This window comes from Eschscholzia californica, unplaced genomic scaffold (assembly GCF_041429995.1).
Source record: "Eschscholzia californica isolate CP2 unplaced genomic scaffold, dmEscCali1.0.p SCAF_3, whole genome shotgun sequence".
NCBI classification, from domain to species: domain Eukaryota; kingdom Viridiplantae; phylum Streptophyta; class Magnoliopsida; order Ranunculales; family Papaveraceae; genus Eschscholzia; species Eschscholzia californica.
In genome coordinates this window covers 56,879,299-56,899,229 of record NW_028238420.1, presented here as the reverse complement: position 1 = coordinate 56,899,229, position 19,931 = coordinate 56,879,299, and the positions used below count along the sequence as shown (strand labels likewise).

The 19,931-nt window shown below is 36.8% G+C and overlaps 3 protein-coding genes across 3 annotated transcripts; 1 reads left to right on the top strand and 2 right to left on the bottom strand.

The window, feature by feature from the left end:
* The first annotated feature begins 2,166 nt into the window (after positions 1 to 2,166).
* Positions 2,167 to 6,150, top strand: LOC147552247 (O-Glycosyl hydrolases family 17 protein). Its single transcript, XM_086666807.1, has 4 exons — positions 2,167 to 2,637; positions 2,739 to 4,016; positions 4,676 to 4,703; positions 5,719 to 6,150. The coding sequence occupies exons 1-4, from the start codon at positions 2,571 to 2,573 to the stop codon at positions 5,879 to 5,881; spliced, it is 1,536 nt and encodes a 511-aa protein (XP_086522933.1). The 5' UTR covers positions 2,167 to 2,570; the 3' UTR covers positions 5,882 to 6,150.
* Positions 6,151 to 7,952: 1,802 nt separating this feature from the next.
* On the bottom strand, positions 7,953 to 10,269 carry LOC147552246 (5'-adenylylsulfate reductase 1, chloroplastic-like). The gene is made up of 4 exons (XM_086671304.1): positions 10,064 to 10,269; positions 9,795 to 9,950; positions 9,545 to 9,671; positions 7,953 to 9,152 (listed from the first exon to the last, which is right to left on the bottom strand). The coding sequence occupies exons 1-4, from the start codon at positions 10,230 to 10,232 to the stop codon at positions 8,135 to 8,137; spliced, it is 1,470 nt and encodes a 489-aa protein (XP_086527430.1). The 5' UTR covers positions 10,233 to 10,269; the 3' UTR covers positions 7,953 to 8,134.
* Positions 10,270 to 13,295: 3,026 nt separating this feature from the next.
* LPXK (tetraacyldisaccharide 4'-kinase family protein) lies at positions 13,296 to 17,317 on the bottom strand. The gene is made up of 9 exons (XM_086671303.1): positions 17,116 to 17,317; positions 16,883 to 17,006; positions 16,083 to 16,316; positions 15,621 to 15,770; positions 14,977 to 15,186; positions 14,710 to 14,769; positions 14,238 to 14,318; positions 13,921 to 14,072; positions 13,296 to 13,532 (listed from the first exon to the last, which is right to left on the bottom strand). Exons 1-8 carry the CDS (start codon positions 17,292 to 17,294, stop codon positions 13,926 to 13,928), a joined length of 1,185 nt encoding a protein of 394 aa, XP_086527429.1. The 5' UTR covers positions 17,295 to 17,317; the 3' UTR covers positions 13,296 to 13,532; positions 13,921 to 13,925.
* Positions 17,318 to 19,931: the final 2,614 nt, after the last annotated feature.

The window sequence follows — 19,931 nt, the reverse complement described above, 5'->3', positions numbered from 1 at the left end:
CTTTTTTATGAGTTGAAAATTTTTGTGGTCCCAAGAGTCATTATGAGTTGTCAAATCAATTTATTGTCTTGTATTTTCAAGTTTTGTTTTTCCTCTCTCTCTCCCTTCAGGTTAACTCAAATTATCTTCATTCCCTTGAACCATACGCCATAAACCTCAAAAACTTCATTAAAACGACCACAAGCTTTACAATAGTTGGTATCACACCTCCATGAGACCTACTTTGGTCAATCGTTTAAGTCGAACTCCATAACCACTCCACGTACGAAGCCATGGGTGAAAGTATTCTTCATCTCCACCTATTCATCATTCCCGATTAACATTTTTCTCCAATGATTTAGTTGAAGAAGTTGTTCTGATATTAGTGGGTCCTTATGTTCCCTTGGTCTATTTGTGACTAAATTTTTCTGATTTTATTATAATTTGGGGAAGTTCAAGTCCATTAATACAATTAAATACAACGGTTTTCTTGCTGAAAATTTCAGCAGCAACAGAAATAAAAGGACTTGAACATGAATTAAAGTAGTCAGGAGTGAAACTGGACTTGGTCCAAATGAATTCAAAAGGTTTTGGGTCTATTGGTGAAGTGTGAAGTATTGGTGGTGGTGGAAGATATGATCTGGTTTGAAGGTAGGTAGTTGTCTAGTATAACAGTAAGAAATTCTAAATTGGTAATAGTTGGATGGTGAGTTGGGCATGAGATTGTTGAGAAGAGTTGATGATGATGATGATGATGATGATGATGATGATGATGATGATGATGATGATGATGATGATGACGACGACGACGATGATGATGATGATTTGTTATCATGACTGGGTGGTGATAGCAGTTATTCTTGAGCTTGTAAAACCAAACATTTCGCTTCGTATCTACTAATCTGAACTTACACTTCTGCTTTAGCTTATTTACATCAACAATGTGAGAATCAAATCATTCATAGAGATAAAAAGTCTAGTAATATAATGCTTGATGAAGGTTTAATGGTAGATTAAGGGATTTGGTTTAGCAAGACAAGTTGAACATGATAAATCCCCTGTTGCCACGGTTACAACAAAAAGAGTGGGTTATTTAGCTCCTCAATATCTACTAACAGGGAAAGCGACCAGAAAAATTAATGTTTTTAATTTTGGTGTTGTAATACTTGAAGTTGCAAGAGGAATAAGACTCATAGAGAGAGAAAGTAATGGAGTTGGAAAAGTTGGGGTTAGTAGTAGTAATTTAATAGAATGGGTGTGGAAATTTACACAGAGAAGATAGATTACTTTATGCATCTGTTATTAGACTTGGGAATGAATTTGATGAAGGTGAAAATGAGAAAAGTGTACTGGTATGGTTAGCTTGTTCACATCCTCATCCAATTTGCAGACCCACCATGAGAAAAGTTGTTCAAACGCTTATTGCTAAAACTCAAATACCCATTATTCCAAAATCAAAACCTTCAATGGGTTTTACTACTTCTCAACTTCTGATGACTTTACAAGATAGTGTTTTGGTTTTAATGGGACGATAGAAGAGTTAATGTGAAGGGAGAGAGAGAGAAAAGTAAATTTTGAAAATTGAAAAGAATAAATTGATTTGACATGTTATAATGACTCTTAATATTTTGAGTTGACAAGAAGATATGGGTAGGGGTATTTGTGGTAATAAAATGTCAGCTCATTATGTTTAACGGACTAAGGGACGGAAAAATGAAAAAGGGGGTCAAATTGGAAGCTGGTCATCTTTAGGGGGTCATTTTGGCGAGTTGGTCATCTTTAGGGGGCCAAAATAGAATTAACCCTACAAATAATGTGTAGTTTTAATCTCACATTGTCTCTTTAGAATCAGGAAAGGTGTTTGGAGATAATATAAAAGGAGAGGAAAAAGTGAATTTTTTCAAGTCATGAGATTACCCGCTACCCGCCCGCCCATACCCGCATTACCCGAGCTTCTTAATGGGCTTGGGCGGGTAATGGACAAGGCAAATTTCAAAATTGTCCGCCCGATTAACCCGCTTACCCTAATAGCCATTGAAGTTTTGTGCCCGACCCGCCCAACCCGATGCTTCAAGTGCCCATGGGCGCCCATACCCGCCCATACCCGCCCAATACCCGCCCAATACCCACCCCTAGACCAACCACACTAGTACAGAGTGATGTGTGCGTCTATAAGCACCCCTTCTATTTACTCATGCCTTTCAGACTGGCCGTCCGAATGCATTCGGGCTGGGTCTAATCTGGGCAGGACTTGAACAACAACCATGAATGCGCCTCTTGGGAGTAGGAATGAGAAGGGTAGGCTAAAAGCAAACAGATGGGACTACACTGGAGTTACCCTAGAGGCCTAGAGTAGATTAGCAATCCTTTGAGTTTTTACTATAACCTGACAATAACACTTCTCTAGTCTTTTGGTGGGAGAGAGAGAGAGAGAGAGAGCTGAAGAACAAGAAAATAAATTATAGAGTAGATAGATTTGGAGAGACTTTTTTTTTTTTAACTTACTTCAAAGATCATGCAAAGATCTTTAACTCAACCACTAGAAAAAGAAGAACAAGCTGAAGCTAAACAAGAGCTTCAGCTTCTTGTTCATGGCGGTTTTTAAATTACTCATTCTCTTTACTTCAATCCTTCTCTTACTTTCTCTCTCTACAACAGGTAACCAACCAAACCCTTTTATCACCCCTCTATATAGAGAGAGAAACTATGTATATGTCTATGTGTTTCTCTAACTTCATTGTTTTTTTTTTTTTTTGCAGTAGCAACCCAAGAAAAGCAGCCATTTGTTGGAATCAATATAGGAACAGATGTCTCTAATTTCTTATCTCCAACTAACCTAGTTTCCTTTCTTCAATTACAGAAAATTACCCACATTCGTCTCTATGATACAAACCCTGATATTCTAAAAGCCCTTTCTCATTCTAAAATTCGTGTGATTATTGGTGTACCCAATAATCAATTAATCGCCATTGGTTCTTCAAACTCAACAGCTGCTGCTTGGATTGACAGAAATGTTGTATCTTTCTACCCAGAAACCCTAATTACTGCTATTTCTGTTGGTGATGAAGTTTTAACAACTATACCTTCTTCTTCCCCAATTCTTCTACCTGCTATTGAATCACTCTATAGTGCTTTAGTAGCTTCAAATCTTCATACCCAAATCAAAATATCAACTCCTCATGCTGCTTCAATCATTCTAGACCCATTTCCCCCTTCTCAAGCTTTTTTTAATCAAACCCTAACTCAATTTCTTCTCCCTATTATTCAGTTCTTATCAAGAACTAATTCACCTCTAATGATGAACTTTTATCCTTACTATGTATTTATGCAAAATAAAGGAGTAGTTCCTTTAGATAATTCACTCTTTAAACCCTTAATCCCATCTAAAGAAATGGTTGATCCAAATACATTACTTCATTATACAAATGTTCTTGATGCCATGATTGATTCAGCATATGTTTCAATGAAGAATTTAAACATAACTAATGTTGAAGTTCTTGTTACTGAATCTGGGTGGCCATCAAAAGGAGATTCAAAAGAACCTTATGCAACAATTGATAATTCAGATACTTATAATTCAAATCTAATCAAACATGTATTTGATAGAAGTGGAACTCCATTACACCCTGAAATTACTTCAAGTGTTTATATCTATGAATTGTTTAATGAAGATTTAAGAACAAACCCAGTTTCAGAAGCAAATTGGGGACTTTTTTATGGGAATTCAACACCTGTTTATTTACTTCATGTTTCTGGTAGTGGATCATTTTTAGCAAATGATACAACAAATCAAACTTATTGTGTTGTTATGGATGGAGATGGAGTTGATTCTAAATCTTTGCAGGCAGCTCTTGATTGGGCTTGTGGTCCTGGTAGATCTAATTGTTCTGAAATTCAACCTGGTGAAAATTGTTATCAACCTAATACTATCAAAGATCATGCTTCTTATGCATTTGATAGTTATTATCAGAAGCAAGGTAGAGCTTCTGGTTCTTGTAATTTCAATGGTGTTGCTATGATTACCACTTCTGACCCAAGTAAGTATGACCCTTTAATTACTTCAAATTTCATAATCTTGTGTTGTCTGAATCTGACTCGTCTCGGTCTAAATCATTTGTTGTATATTATGTCTTTTTATGGGAAGATTATAATAGTCATTTCAGGTTATTTCAGGCACGGGGTTCTTAATTTAGACTTATTTTATGTCAGGCTCAAAATAGAGTCTAAATCATCTGGATATGACATCTCTTCTCGGATATTATAATAGTCATTTCAGACCATTTCATGTATGGACTCTAGTCGATTCAGATCCTGAGTCGGATTTCAAATCATGGGGAAAAAACAAACACCGCCTAAATCAAAATAATACTAGTTAAATATGAAAGTAGTAGAAAGAGTAAAGAAAGGAGTCTCCTTTTCTGTACTCATTGTTAACGTGCACTCTTTATACTGATGATGTAACCCCTAACTACAGTGGGAAGTAAAGAATAAGATTCTCTTGGTACCACCCACCCCATACCACAAGAACAGTATGGGTGTGTTCTCGAGATCCGAAAAATGAAAGGGTTGGTCTTGGAGGAAGTGGTGTATCAATGGTGTAACAATAATTTCTGAAAGGTTCTTCGATTTATGCTAACGTGAGCTTAGTTTGGCAGTGACATTGATCTGATACTAATTTTGGGGTTTCTGGTTGCAGGTCACGAGAGCTGTATCTTTCCTGGAAGGTGAGAAAGTTTGTTTATTACTTTAATGTTGAAGTTAGTTATTTAATGTCTTTCTACTTGGGAGTTGGGAGTTTGAATTTGGCATCTTCTACCTAGAGGCTAAATATCCTAATTAAAGGTTTCCGAGGTTCTCTATAGAGTTCCCGAACGGGCCAAGTCGATAGCAGCCCTACATGGCTCGTTTTATGGTCGTAACTGGCGTGTCTGTGGTGTCATGCGGGGAACGGCAAGGCCTGACCCTTTGAAATCTAGTCCTCCATCTACTCGAACCGTAACGTTTGAATCTTAGCTAATGGTCATAGATTTTCATTATAGCTAGACATGGAAGTATTCTATTATATCACGTGTGAATAGATGGCAGATTATCTCATTCTTGTAGCCTCTTATCGTGATATTTAAATTCGAGTTCATTGAATTGTGACTTTAATTTCTTGATTCTAGCAATCACAAGGGGAGGGAATCTCTTCTATTAGGGGTAGACAAAATTTGTACTAGTTGGGACCCGAATATTCGAACTACGATGTCGACTCTCTTGATATGGGACGAAATGAAGGCCACATTAAGACGAAGATGACACCGTGTCCTACACAAATTTTGCCACTGTCAACATTGTCATCAATGACTTGGACCCATGGGCATTTTCCACCACAAATATGTGGGTTAGCATCCAACAACCCCCGTCTATACATCCTTTATCTTTTTGTATCTCGAAGAGATTCTAGCTATGCAGACATTGCAACTTGTTGCAAGTCCTTATTGATGATCTAGCAGAGACAAAAGTACTATTATGAGTAAAATTAGACTGTTTTTTCAAATCTTCTAACAATTCAAAAAAAAGATTGAATAATAATTGTTCTTTGACTGATTATTTTGCTCTTGAATCTTGATGATGATATGGGCCATGTGATCACTCCCAAAATCTCCTTTCTATTGATCTGACTTGAAACTGTTTTTTAAATTTGTCTATATTTTTTTTCTTTCTGATTTTTTTTTTGGGGGTGGGGATTTTTTGCAGTAAAAAGGTGGGGAACAAGACTAGGACGGGGAGTACATATACAAATAGCAACTTGGCAAACAAAGCTGCCGGTCAAATAAAAAGCTATTTGTGTTCGCTGAAGATGACGATGATATGGTTAATCATGTTAATTATCGGGTCTGATTTTTGGATCAAATCATAATTATTTAGGTTAGTAGTAGTTGTTAGTTGTAGAATAATTCAAAATTTTTTGCACCATTTTGATGTTTTTGTGATGTTGTTTTATGGATTGAAAATTCAGATGAGATGGGAGTTGGGTGGTAGTGGGGGGAATTTCCTATGATAACTTGAGAGAGAATATGTGAAGGTGATGGGAGTGTGGAAACAAATGAATGTGTAAGCTCCTTTTAGTGTAAAAGAAAGATAGTTTTTAATCATCTTTTATTTGAACCGAGAACTTTTATATCTCAACGGTCGACTAGTGTACCTTGTCCTCGAATAAAACCAAGTGGTTGGCATTTTTATCTGAGTTGGGTAGGTCTGATTGACCCGAAAACCCGATTCTGTTAATAGTTGTGGCTATCAGATGAACCGGCCAAGCCATCATGCCACAGGCTCCACATAAACGGGTTAGGTCATGCTCAGTGGCAGATCCAGGATTGAGACTCAGGGTGACCGAAATTATGTACCCAAACGAAATGCAAACACAATCATTAACAAAAGAAAGTTATCAACACAAATACAAAATTATGTACCCAAACGAAATGCAAACACAACCATTAACAAAAGAAAGTTATCAACACAAATACATTATTATATAGACTACAATATTACAGATGTATGTTAAACGAAGAGCGAAGCTAAGATTTTACGCCAGTATGACTAACCATTAAAACGGTAGGAAAGAAAGAAATCAATCGATATGACTAGTTTTGGAGGATGCAATTTCTAGTGTAAATGCAATTGATTGTTTATATATGTTAGTTACTGAACAAATATTTTAGTTACTTTTTAAAGGTCGTGGACTAGTTTAAAACGCTATAATTCATAACTGAAAACATATAGATTAATTGAAAGTACTTCGATTCTCTTTTTTTTTTTTTGAATTGTGAAATATTATTAAGCAACCAGAGTACCATTACAATACATATTAACTAAAAAGTAATGAACATTTTTCCAGGTCTTAGATCTATTCTTCTTGCGAGTCCATTTAGCACATTTGTCCGCTTGGATATTGAGTGTCCTCTTGGTATGACTGAATTTTACACTGTCAAGTCTGTTCCTGATGTCTTTGATTCTTCGAATGTGAAACATCGATTGCCATTGAATTTTATGTCTCAGGTTTTTCAAGTGCTGGATGAGTTGATATTGTAGCTTTCTACAAAGTACTTCGATTCTCAAAAAAAAAAAAAAAAATTGGAAGTACTATGGGGTTTGGGCACAAAACACTTAGTCATGGACTTACCGAACTTCTATAGTACCCTAAATTTGAATACAGGCACTCCTAGCACACTTGGGTTCCAATTAGGCCATCTCAAACAGTTTTTGTAAATCCGGCTGGTCACACATGTAAGTCCTGTCATTCAAAGTAGACATCTATATCTATCTGTTATTATATGTGGCTGCCCATATAAATGTGCTTAGTTTTGAACCAAAAAAATGTTGATTTGCTTGCCAAAAATTCTATTTATCCATCTATTTTGGTCCCTCCCCAGCCCTCCGCTTATGTGGCGATCTTGAGTATATTTTCTCACAATTCTCTCTCCTATTGCTCCACACTCAAGTGATATGTTGCCACATCAGCAGAGGGCTGGGAGAGGGACCAAAATGGAGGGATGAATAGAATTTCTCCTTGCTTAAGGGTCAACTCATGATGTAGCATAAGGTGCCTGAAGCGTGAGAACTAATGGAGAACAATAATAGTGTGAGGTGCCTATAGTACAAGGCACCTTACCAGTTTTACAGACTCCACAATTGCTACCTTTTAGTGTTGCTTTCTTTCTCTTCCTATGATTTTTGGGTAGAAATACCCTTCTTAATTCCTTGTTTACTATTTTGGATGTAAATTGTGAGTGCATCTTCACTTCAGAAAAAAGCTAATTTCGTGAACCAAAATTAGTTCGACCAACAAAGTTCAAAAGGGCGGGGTAGTGTTATTAGCATGGACCGATCGAGCGAATGGACATGAGTCAAAGGAGTGGGGAGGTGCTATTAACCCCAACCGTGGGCGCCAATAACACTTCCCTTGGATTGAATTGAAATGAAGCAAACTATATCTGAAGGAGTTATATTCTCTTTCTTTCTCAATATTACAAACCAAGAAAAACTCAAAAAAGAAAAGGAAAATAAAAGATGAGCAAAACCACCCCAGGGGCCAGGAAACAATCATTTCCACTCCCCATCTCATCACTACAACTATGTAAAAATGAATCTACTTCCCCACTCCATTTCTTAATCATCTAAGAGCATTCACAAAAGCCATTAAAGAATCCACATCTCGTTTCTCAGACGGGTACTTAATTGGAGTCGAAGAATGCTTTGGGAAGAAGAGTATCGTCGGGAAGCTACCCAACTGCAACTCCTTCTGTGCGTATTCTTTCTGATCTCCGTCTGCTTGAAACTTTCCAACTTTAACTCCACTCTCCTTCAACTTCTCCCCCAATTCGATATACGAAGATTCCATTCCTTGGCAGAATTGGCACCAAGGCGCGTATAGAACGACAATCCATGGTTCTTTTCGGTTCTCAAGTTTGGCTAAATTCTCAACACCAGTTCGGCTCAAAGTTACAATATTTTCACTTTGGAAAATGTCTTCAATAGATGTCTTTGATTGAGAGGAACCAACTTCTTCATCTTGCTTGATGTTGCCTTTGTGGAGTCCACACTCCTTCGCTTTGGCATCCTCCCACCACCACCTTCCTTCCCTTTCATGTTGGCCCGGTAAGACAGGCCTTGTGCACGGCTCACACCCAATCGATACATAACCTTGTGCGTGTAATGAATTTACGGGCACGTTCATTGCTCGTAAGAAGTTCCATATATCACCACCATTTACATTAGCAACTGGGTTCCACTTAATAAGACTACCTGGTCCACCTTCAAGCCCTTCAAATGATGGGTCAACTTGAACAACTGGAATTTCGGCCCGGGTACCAGGAGATTGGTCTTTCCTTTGGCCTGTGATCCAAGCTTTGAGTCCTTTCAATGCCCTTCTCAAAGGTCTAACTTTCCTTGCTCTGCAGCACTCCTGATGCCCATCTTCATAGAAGGAAAAAAGTCCTTTGCTTCTAACAAGACCTTGAACCTCTAAAGCATCAGGAAACATGTACTCAATCCGAATATCGTACTGCTTTTCGACGGTGTCAAAGAATTGGTAAGTTTCCGAGTTTAGTCTTCCGGTGTCTAAGCTGAATACCCTGAAGGGTCGACCGGTTAACCGTGCATATTCTATCAACACAACATCCTCTGCTCCACTGTACAAACCAACATGGAAATATATATCAAATTGAGTACTATAAGATCATCCACCAAAACCTACAAGATGAATAGGGCATTTAAAGTCTGAGGCCCACGGTCAAGGCAGACTAACGGCACTCGGAATGGGTCTCGTTCGTGCTGTTCAAACCCAACATGGACTACGCCCGGCCCGAGTGTCCACGGACTGAGTCTAGTCCGTTTTCTTCAAACCCAACATGGACTAGGCGCCTATAGATGCGCCCATCCATAATATAGATTTTAGTCATAAGAGGAGATTCTCTAATACAAGGAATATTCTATCTAAGTGATGGCAAATATGTAAATCTATGCTGAATTTGTGGTAAAAAATGATCAAAATCAACCATTAAGATTTTGTTTTGAATTTTACCTAAAAGCAATAGCAATTTCATCCCCAAATTTCTCAAGAGCTTTATCCATAATTTCCAAAGGAGAAGCATTTTCAAGCAATTTTGCTAATTTCTCATAATCCTCTGTTTCTAATTTCTCTGGTACCTCTGCACAAAAATTGAGACACTCAATTTCAAACACTAAAAAAAGAAAAAAAAAAAAAAAGAAAACTATTCATGAAATTGAATTACTAAAAATCCCATGATCGAATTGAAATTTACAAAACATACCAGGAATCACAGTTTGTGCAGCAAGAGGAACAATTGAATCGCTCCGTTTTGACTCAGCAAATACTGGTTTTATCAAGCATTTTCTCCTTATTGAATTTGATACCATTGATTGGCTTAGAGATAGATCTAACGGTCGGAACAATCCAATTTGTGAAGCTGCAAAAAACAATATAATGAGATCTAAAATGAACAAAAATATAGTAAATTTGAATTTGAAATTCAAAGCTTAAAAATGGAAATTGAAAGACACCCATGTTTAAAAATTGAACCTTTAAGCTCTTGAGAAGAAATAGAGCGGGAAGTAAATGAAGCAGAAATTGCAGAAGAAGATGAAGATGAAACTGATAACGCCATTACAGGATTCTCTTTCTCTAAAACCTTCTTTCTTCTTTCTTTTGGGTTTGAGTTTTGCTCTGGTTTTTGTTTTTTCTTTCTCATAACACTTGATACGGAAAGGGGTTAAATAATCGCCGGTAAAATTAAGCTATTTCAGGTTCATTGAACCTAGACGCTATTTCGAACAATTGAATTTTTTTTTTAGCATTCCTATGTGGCAGGTACTTATTGGTTGGAAAATTCTTCCTTATACAAGTAGCTCTTAGATGGGTTGATGGGACATCCATAACCTTGTTTTAATTAATAAAAGATACTAGTCATGCCAAAAGCTAAGGAAATTGCCTAATGACATAAAATATAAGAAACTATTTGACTAGATTAGCTAGGCACCTACGTCAAATTTTGAAAGTTACATATTATTTGATATATATAAAAAGGGTGCATAAATTAAGAATACATTAGGTTTTTAGATCACATAGGATAGTAGTAGTAAGGATCTTTATATAACATAAAGAGTCAAAATGTTTATCATCATGAAAGTCATAGAGAGACTATTCAATTTACGTGTATCTTCGTACTACTTATATATAAATGATTAGATCAATTATAGGATGGTATAAGAGAACTCTGTTTGATGGCTATAATCTCAATCCTTAGAAACTTTGGGTATCATGTCAAAAGAGATGGGTGTGACTATTCTAGGCATTCTCAGATCATATTTGTTAAGTGGTATGGGATATTGGTTTGTGCTAGTAGAAAATGAGTAGTGCCCTAATCACAAAAATGGCCTCGAGTGGAGCTAGTTTACTACGAGTGGTCACCACACGTCCTCGCCATTGTCAACACCACATATTTATGGGAATGTGCTTCTTTTTGTCCTCCACCCCTTCCAACTACTAAACACCACCCACATCACCATCACGTAAGTACCTCATCCAGGAACTCTTCTGAACAGATAAAGGAGTTCAAGATCCAAAAACTTTCTTACAATATTGATAAAAGTTTAAAATTGTAATTGTACTAGTACATAGTAAAAATTGATTTCAAAAAAGGAATACGAAAAGTTATTTTTGTAGGCCGCGACTTTGAAGAATAAAGAAAAATCTTCGGGGAATAAAGAATGATCCATAAAGAATTAGCCAATAAATATTACTCCAGTAGTTTATAGGGCTTATTCTTCTTTTAATCTAAAACTTGATTTGATCAAACATTGCCCCTTAATCTTCATCTTGTCTATCCCTTTCCCTCTCTTTTTCTATTTCTCGTTCCCTTACCTCTCTCTCTCTTTCCCACAGTTTCACATTATCTCTCTCGTTGTCTCTCTCTCTCACTGACTATCTCTTTGTCATTCTCACTCTAGATCTCTCTCCCTTTCATTGTAGATCACTCTCATCTCTCTCGTTGTAGACATCTCTATGTAGATTGGTTTCTCTTTCTTTTTATCTCTCTCTCGCGCAGTCTTTATCTCTCTTCCTCGCAATCGCTATCTCTCCCTCTCTCTCTCTTGCAGTCTGTATAGATCTCTTTGTGGAGATCACAGAGTTCGTGGCCACGAAACATTTTGTGGCCACGAAATCCTCAGATGGTTTCGCCAGAAAGACCTCCTCTGATTTTGGTGAAGGGAACACTTTCCTTCGCCGAACAGAGAGAGAGAGAGAGAGAGAGAGAGAGAGAGAGAGACATAGATAGTGAGAACAATAGAGAGATGGTGAGAAAGGGAGGGATATATCGAGAGAGGGGGTAACAGTGAGTCATAGAAGAGAGGAGACAGAAAAGGTAGCAATGATGGTCAGAATGATGGTGGTGGGAATTTGTGGTGGCGAAGATGATAGAAAAGATGAAGATTAGGGGGCAATGTTTGATCAAGTTAATTTTTGGGTTAAAAAACAATATGCCTATTAAAAAACATGGATTCCCTGGAGAATATATTCCATCTGAGATTATTCTTTATGCCCCAAAGTCGTGACCTCTTTCTATCACATTTCAAATCGTAAATCGAAGTTGACAACATTTGATAGTAAATAAAGGTTGAGAACATTTGATTCTTTAGACTTTTAATTTTGATAACTTTTAGTTATTTATTGAGTGAGGTATCTTTTGTGGAACATACTCATCTTCTATGGTTAAGTTTACATCTCCTAAACTTATATTCAATGGTTAAGATTACACCTTCCAAACTTATCTTCAAATGTTGAGATTATAGAACTATCTGTGTCTTCTTGATGAATTTTCTGCCACCTCATTACCACTCTAAAACTTAAACCAATAAAAAAAGTTTCTTTCTTTCTTTCTTAACTGCTTAGTCTCCTATTAATTAAGAATGTCGTATGTATCAAATAGAGTTATTTTAGAGATCTCTATATTGAAGACAAAAAAGATGTAAAGTGCCTATACTATGCAACTTAGGAAAGAGGATCTTAGTTAACACTCGATAACTACGATTTTTAGAGTTTTTCTTGAATGTCCCATTAGATGCTCTAAGACCTCATGTTATAAAGTTTGCATTAATATTCAATATACCTAAAGGTACTGCTTGGTGATGGAAGCATATACATATTGAAGATGCTAGTTGAGGACATCAAACACTTTAAGTGGGGCAAGTCTTTGAAAAGTAAATGACCTTTAGTTATTTTAGGAGTCATTTCCCATCTTCAATACTAGAAATGGGAGTTTTAGGCGGCCTATAAGTGTGAAAAGCAAATTTGAAAGAGAGTTAGAGTGAAGGAGACAGTTGTAACACTTACAAGAGGCGCCTTTAAAACTTTCCTACCAGAAATGTTGTATGAATCTACTGTGAGTTCGTCACGTTATCTAAATTGGTACGAGGAATAGCTAATTCTGCAAATCCATATGTTCAGAAATCAGTATGCTTCTTTCATAGATTTATATAGGTGTCTATCAATGTGGTCTAAGTCGTGAATCGGACTACAGCCCTATGGTCCATGGATGTTACAGCCCGACTGTCTCCCAAATGTTATTCATGCTTCGTACAATAAACTTCGTGCATGGATATCTCAGAGTAATTGCTGATTTGCGGAACTCTATTTATATTGGTCCTCGACCAACATTATTGTGAGAAGTCTACCTACAAGTACCTACAAGTAAAATAGTCTTAAAAAGGATTCTTTGGGAAAGATGGACTTTCAACTACTTTTAGTCCGAATATGATATAATGGAAGATCTTGAAACTTTATTTTTAAAAAGTGGAAAAGAATAGTAAAGATTTCTATTGCTGTATTGCATAAAACATAATTGTTCAATTATAAAAAGCTATGATACCGAACTTTCGTCCTCCGGGTCTATAGTAGTGTACAATTTCTGCAGACCGTCGTCTCACCCATCTTTAGGTTTCAGTAAAATCAGGTATTTTTGTGATAATCCCAGGTAATGCTCCGCGAACGACTACATAAAATACATCAAACCGTCAACTTAGTCAATCGTTTCTTATATATTTTTTGCCTGTATGAGTTTGGACACAACGATTTTCTTTAAACACAAGTATTTCTCAATGCGGTAGGGCCAGCTATAGGTGCATAACCAAATGCGAGGAAAACTAGCTATACTATATAGTTTTGAGTTTCCGAGCTGAATAGACCGGTTAGCTTTTTCTTTCTTCACAACCCTCACACTTCATTTACACTCTCCTTCTTGCTTACCTACTCCTCTTGATTACACCTTCTGGATCATTTCCTAGGTTTTGTTCTTCATTTACTAACAAACTTGATTTCTAAAGCTTAATATGCTTCAAAATATCTAAACAATCAAAGCAAGAAGCTAATCAGATAATTACCTCGTTCAAACCTTCTTCAGCAGTTGGTTCAAATACTTCTTGAAAATCTCCTCCGTGTGTCCAGGACTAGGCAAAATTTCCAGTCTGGAGCAAAGAACGAAAACCTCAAAAGGATCCAACTCATTTAAAATTACTGGATCCCGGTAATAATCCTGCACAAACGGAGGAGATCAATGATAGAAAACATGTAACGGAAGAAGATTAAATAAGAAAGTATGTAGGAGCTCAGTCTATTTATTTTGAAGAATCGTGTGAATATTGCTGGAACATAAACAAGAAAGTTTTCGAATATGGAGTTAGAGTAAATATGTATTTACCTTCTCCGTAACCACGACAATGGGTTTGACACCAAAATCGTGTTGAAGCTCTTGTAGTTTCTCTCTTATCTTCTCAATGTCCTACAGTATAAAACACAATCGCATTTTCATACACGACACAAAAATTATAGAGCATAATTGCATTAACATACATGATACAACATCATATGCCATATGGTATCATACATTACACATAACACAATCCATTACTAATTGCTCGAGGGTTACAAGCAACACCGACTGCTCGTTGCCAGTAGCTAAGGGTAAGAGCTACAAAAGTATCAAGATCCCAATGATTACTTTCAACATGTAGGTAACACGACCAAAATAATAACTAATGCTAAAGTTATCCTTGTGATATTTGTGGTTGAAGGAGAAAATATAAAATCCTAATCTGATGAGATTGACAAAGGAGAAAATATAAGATCACCAATTTAAAGTTAATAAAGATGAAAAAATAAAGTTTTCTGACCTTCGCTTGAAAAAAGTGGTGGTCGTTGAAGTCCATTTGACCAGCATATGAAGGTCTTAGCTGCAACAAGTTATTCCTAAATTAGAAAAGTTTTACTAATAAAGATTCCCTGGAGAAAGGATACATAAATGTTACGATTTCTCGAAACACCAAATACAAACCAATTTTTTTGTTAATTCTGCTTCACTATAGTTCCTTAGTCACGTCAGTTGGGATTTTAGGAGTTTCACGTAAAAAGTTCAGAGTAAAATGAACTAATCGGAGTACCTTTGCGATCCCCTGGACAAAAGCCTTTGCAGAACCAATAGCAGAAACACATAATACAACCGTATTATGGATCACACTTAATGGTAATTTGGAGTTAGAATTCTTCACTCCAAAGAAGTATGAAGGAGCAAGTCTGGAGAAGAAAATAGGAAGGGTCTTGCTGACTTTCCGTATAGTAGATTCAACATATCTAAGCTCTTTATCAGATACCTGTAGGAGATCGGCAACACGAATAAGCAAACCTAATAACAAAAAGTGAAGGATTATATATTGGTAATTCACCTCTATCAGTATGCGTTTTTTCGTTTTATCTTTGCTCCCTCACAATCTTCAAACTTTTCCATTCTCATACATCTAAGTCTAGTTTTTACCCATCTGTACAATCTTTTGCCAACTAAAAACCTATATAACACGGGTACTCCTTTTTCTTTCTTTAATTCTTTGTGTGAGATATTGTATCTACATCTTCTGGGTATAATGTAACAATGGTTGATCTAGCTCAAACAAAAAATTTGACTACTTTATAACTAAAGAAAAATCAGGTATACCAGCTAAGATTGTTATCAAAAGCTACACAAATTCATCTCAGTATATACAGGGAAGATAAAGGGAAACTAAATTAGCTTACAGTTCGTATTATATACCAAGTCGGCATGATGTATCACAACAACATTTGCACGTTGGAGGGCAGCTAAAGGTTCCCTGAGAGGACCAAGTGGAAGTAAATTAGCATTTCCCCATGGCATAACCCCATTCACCATCACAATCTCCACATCACGGGACATGCTCCAGTGCTGTCATACAAGTACTACAAGTTATGACTAACATCGCCATATCTGATTATATAAAATATATATATTAGGATTCTCAAGTTCCATATATCACGAGGGAATTCCTGAGTAGAGGGACATAATGCGGCTCAGTCGGAAGAAATTGCTGATGTATATGTAACAACGAAAGAAAATGTGTAAGGACGATTTCTCAGTAACTAGCCAATAGAAGGCATCCTTTGAGCAAGAACCTTTCAAATAGAATCATAAGACAAATATATACATATTTTGGAGAACCAATTAAAAACTATAGTAATAAACTTAACAAAATGCTACCTGCATTCCATCGTCTAAAATTACAGCACCAATTTTGTCTTCTTCTGAACTTAAATCAACAGTTTCTTCAGGGCAAAGTCTCTCAAAAAGTGTAGAACCGGATCGGTCCAAGTAAGCGTATCGTTCAAAACAGCTAGCAGCGGTAGCAGCGCGGTTTGAGCCTACACCAACCTTTGTAGATGTACTGATAAGATGGCTCCGAAGCATTCTCACCTCATCACCACCAGCATACCCCTGGTAAAGAACCACACCTAAACTATTGAATTATCACCACGTATAATTTTATAAAGTACAACTAACTATAACTGTTCATGATTATTTACATGTATTGGTTTAGTTGTAAGATTTCAAAGTTATTGGGTGTTCAAGTGTTTTTATGTTTAAATCAAGATCCAATATTCAAGATTCAAGAGTAGAGGCATCAATTGTGATATCAGTTTCAAAGTACAATAATTTTCAACTTCTTTGAACTAAGACATTGTTTGTTAATACAAGATGCCCATGTCCCAAGATGGTATTCGCCAACATAACATCATGGAAGTGGTTCGGACATCACATTTGATTGATAAACAACCAAGGTTCAACTTGCAATCATATTTTGGCAATATTTCGACTTAGGCTTGCTTGTAGTCCAAGCAAATTTTAAGCAAGTGGATAATCAAAATTAGCTTCACCTATACTTGAGAACCTCTAAACACCCATACTACAAGTTCTAGATTGGGACACAAAGAAAAACCCACATTTCAAAACTTAGATGTGATTAACATACTATGAGATAGAGATGGAGAGAAAGGGTTTACTCTGGTGAGAATAAGAGGGGAAATTCCAGCTTTAGCAAACCAGAGAGCAATAAATTCAACCATGGGTGTCTTTCCATTTCCTCCCCAAGTTAAATTCCCCACGCTAATCACCGGTACAGGCAATCTAATAAATTAAAACCCAAATTCAACAAAACCCAGTCCACAGTTCAATAAACTCAACAAATATGAAATCAACGACAAGCTTAAAAATGGCTGAAAAGTAGTAACTTTACCTGTGTTTGTGAAACAACCCGAATAGATAAAAATGGTGGCGGATAAAAAGGGCAAATTTGTATATAGAAGAAGAGAGAGAAAGAATAGGGATGAGAGAACGATGAAGAAGTGAGAGTTTTGAGAAGTCATGAGATGGTGTATAAGCTATTTGATTGACTAGTTTTTTCATTTTCTCCATTACTGCCGAATGCCTTCTGAATTCTGAACACTTGAAATTAGTCATATGTTTACACTTAATTAATTATAGTCCATACTTTATGACTGGTTGCAATTTTGTACCCTTATTTTGTGTAATAGATCTTATAACACCCTAAATTGATGGTTACGTGGCTACGTTTTCCTTCCATTTTTACCCTTTAGTTATTTTCTCTTCCTTTATTTATCTATCTCATGTCCTCAACCTCAATTTATCTCCATTCATAAATGTTCAAAATTTTATGTAACTTTGGACCTATTTTTTCGTTTGTGGTTTTAGTTATGTTTTTGTTTCGAGAAGGATGATTGATCTGAAAATCATCCTACTTGTTGCTCGGATAGGCATTGTTATTATGTGTTGGAGATAAAAAAAAAAATATTAAGAGGAGAGCTGGAGAATGGAAGATCGAGAAAAGAGACATGAAAGGAGGAAAAAGAGGAAAAAAAAAAACTAAATAGAGAACACTTAGAGAGATAATTGGATGAGACATAAGATTATTGAAAGAAATAATAGGAAGAATCACACAATGGGAAAATGTGACAAAATTAGAAGAAAAACAATGAATCAACTCGTCAAGTGTAATTAGATATCAAGATGAGAGTTTATTACTGGTGGGCCTATTTCTTTTTGTAAAAACGTTGACTCCTTAATAGAAGTGACACAACTTAATTCATCAATTTGTTACTATTGTTGTGTTGGTAATGATGAGGCAGTAGTTGAGTGGTGGTGGTGGTGGTGGTGGTGGACGTGTGTGTCCTGGAGGTGGTGGAGTTGTGGCAGTTAATGGTGGTGGAATGAAGGGGTGTTGATGGTGTCGTTGGTTGAGTTGTGGCGGTGGCAGTGGATTAGTGTTTGTGGAGGTGTATTTTCATTGACAGATGAAAATAACATTTAATGTTTATAAACTTCTAGGCCGAAAAAATATTGAAATTGTCCAAGATTTTAAGAAAAAATCGATTCGTGAGATGTTGTCAAAATGAATGAATTTTCTTGTTGTCATTATCAACGACGTTGACGCCATCTACACAGACAAGAATGTACGCAACAGTCAAACCATTAAGATAACAAGAACGGAATGACCTAACGAATTAGATTGTGAAAAACCTTTAGCTTTTAAGTCGGAAATTCAACAAACCATTACCTATAAGCATGTTTGAAACCATATAATATATTTTCAAACGACAAACTCTAGTGTCACCATTGATGCTTAAGCTAAGAAGATTTGTCATATAAACTTTCTCTTCTACGTCTCTTTGGAGGAAAACATTAAAATTATCCAAATGATGAGAGAACCGTCCGCAGATAGAAGAAGGTATAAGAGGATATGAACAATTACTAATTAGGCAACTAGAGCAAAAATGTCATGATAGTCGACGCCTTCAACTTCGGTTTACCCATTGATGACGACTCTCACTTTTTATGGTGTTCGATCGAACTATCAAAGCAGTATTTTATCTTGTAAACTCATTTACAACAGAGAGAAATTATTGGTAGTCGCCACCGATGATGGTGGTGGTGGTGGTCGTGACAGTCAGAAGTAGTGAGGGTGGTCGGGGGTGTACTGATCAGAAGTGGTGGCGAACGTGGTGGTGGTGGTGGTGGTTGGAGGTAGTGGCGAATATGGAGAATAAGGGTTAAACAACGAACTAGTTGACTTATTAGACTCAAACTTAAGTCACCTTCTAAGTCATCTAGAGTCAACTCCGATTGGGTCAATCAACATACTGGGTCAATTAACATACCCCTAAAACGACGGTCATCTTCATACTATCTCTTCATGATGTATCTATGCCTTCTAGTGATTGTAATAACTCTTAGTGTCCAATGTTAAAGGTAAATAAATAAAAAAAATTGCATTCATCAAACTTTACTTTACTTTTTTTGGGTTATTTCCCTAATGGCCCCCTACTTTGTGACCAGCTTCCCGCCTGGCTCCCTACTTTACAAGAAATACCCATATGGCCCCCTTCCGTTATAACACCGTTACTCTCTCTCTTCACAATCTTTTCTCTCTCCTCCAGCATGTTTTCTCTCTCTGCCACCTCGTTAAAACAAGCCACATCATCGTCTTCACCGACCGGCCAAATTCCGGCCGGCGACCTTCAAACTTTTTTTTTTTCTCTCTCTCTCTCTAAAAAAAAAGGTTTTTTTTTTTTAGATTCTCTACTCTCTCTCTCTCTCTAAACTCCGGCGAAGGGGGTTTCCCTTCGCCGGAGTAGGTCGAAATCGACCTTGAACAGATCTGTTAGAAATTTTTTTTTTAGAGAGAGAGAGAAGAGAGAGAAAAAAAAAAAAAAAGTTTGAAGGTCGCCGGCCGGAATTTGGCCGGCCGGCGACCCGTCGGTGAAGACGATGATGTGGCTTGTTTTAACGAGGTGGCAGAGAGAGAAAACATGTTGGAGGAGAGAGAAAAGATTGTGAAGAGAGAGAGTAACGGTGTTATAACGGAAGGGGGCCATATGAGTATTTCTCGTAAAGTAGGGGGTCAGGCGGGAAGCTGGTCACAAAGTAGGGGGCCATTAGGGAAATAACCCTACTTTTTTCTAGCTAATTCTCAATTATGGTCCTACACTCCTACCTCACCCACAACTTCCATTCAAGGACTAAAGTTAGAAAAGT

What these genes read in the sequence shown, in the direction of transcription:
- LOC147552247 (XM_086666807.1), top strand. Translation starts at nt 2,571, where the DNA reads ATGGCGGTTTTTAAATTACTCATTCTCTTTACTTCAATCCTTCTCTTA. An exon ending in ACTTTCTCTCTCTACAACAG is followed by an intron (nt 2,638 to 2,738) that starts GTAACCAACCAA and finishes TTTTTTTTGCAG; the next exon opens with TAGCAACCCAAGAAAAGCAG. An exon ending in GATTACCACTTCTGACCCAA is followed by an intron (nt 4,017 to 4,675) that starts GTAAGTATGACC and finishes TTCTGGTTGCAG; the next exon opens with GTCACGAGAGCTGTATCTTT.
- LOC147552246 (XM_086671304.1), bottom strand. Translation starts at nt 10,232, where the DNA reads ATGAGAAAGAAAAAACAAAAACCAGAGCAAAACTCAAACCCAAAAGAA. An exon ending in TGCACAAACTGTGATTCCTG is followed by an intron (nt 9,672 to 9,794) that starts GTATGTTTTGTA and finishes ATTTTTGTGCAG; the next exon opens with AGGTACCAGAGAAATTAGAA. An exon ending in GAAATTGCTATTGCTTTTAG is followed by an intron (nt 9,153 to 9,544) that starts GTAAAATTCAAA and finishes TGGTTTGTACAG; the next exon opens with TGGAGCAGAGGATGTTGTGT.
- LPXK (XM_086671303.1), bottom strand. Translation starts at nt 17,294, where the DNA reads ATGGAGAAAATGAAAAAACTAGTCAATCAAATAGCTTATACACCATCT. An exon ending in TGATACATCATGCCGACTTG is followed by an intron (nt 15,187 to 15,620) that starts GTATATAATACG and finishes GATCTCCTACAG; the next exon opens with GTATCTGATAAAGAGCTTAG. An exon ending in TTGTCCAGGGGATCGCAAAG is followed by an intron (nt 14,770 to 14,976) that starts GTACTCCGATTA and finishes AACTTGTTGCAG; the next exon opens with CTAAGACCTTCATATGCTGG.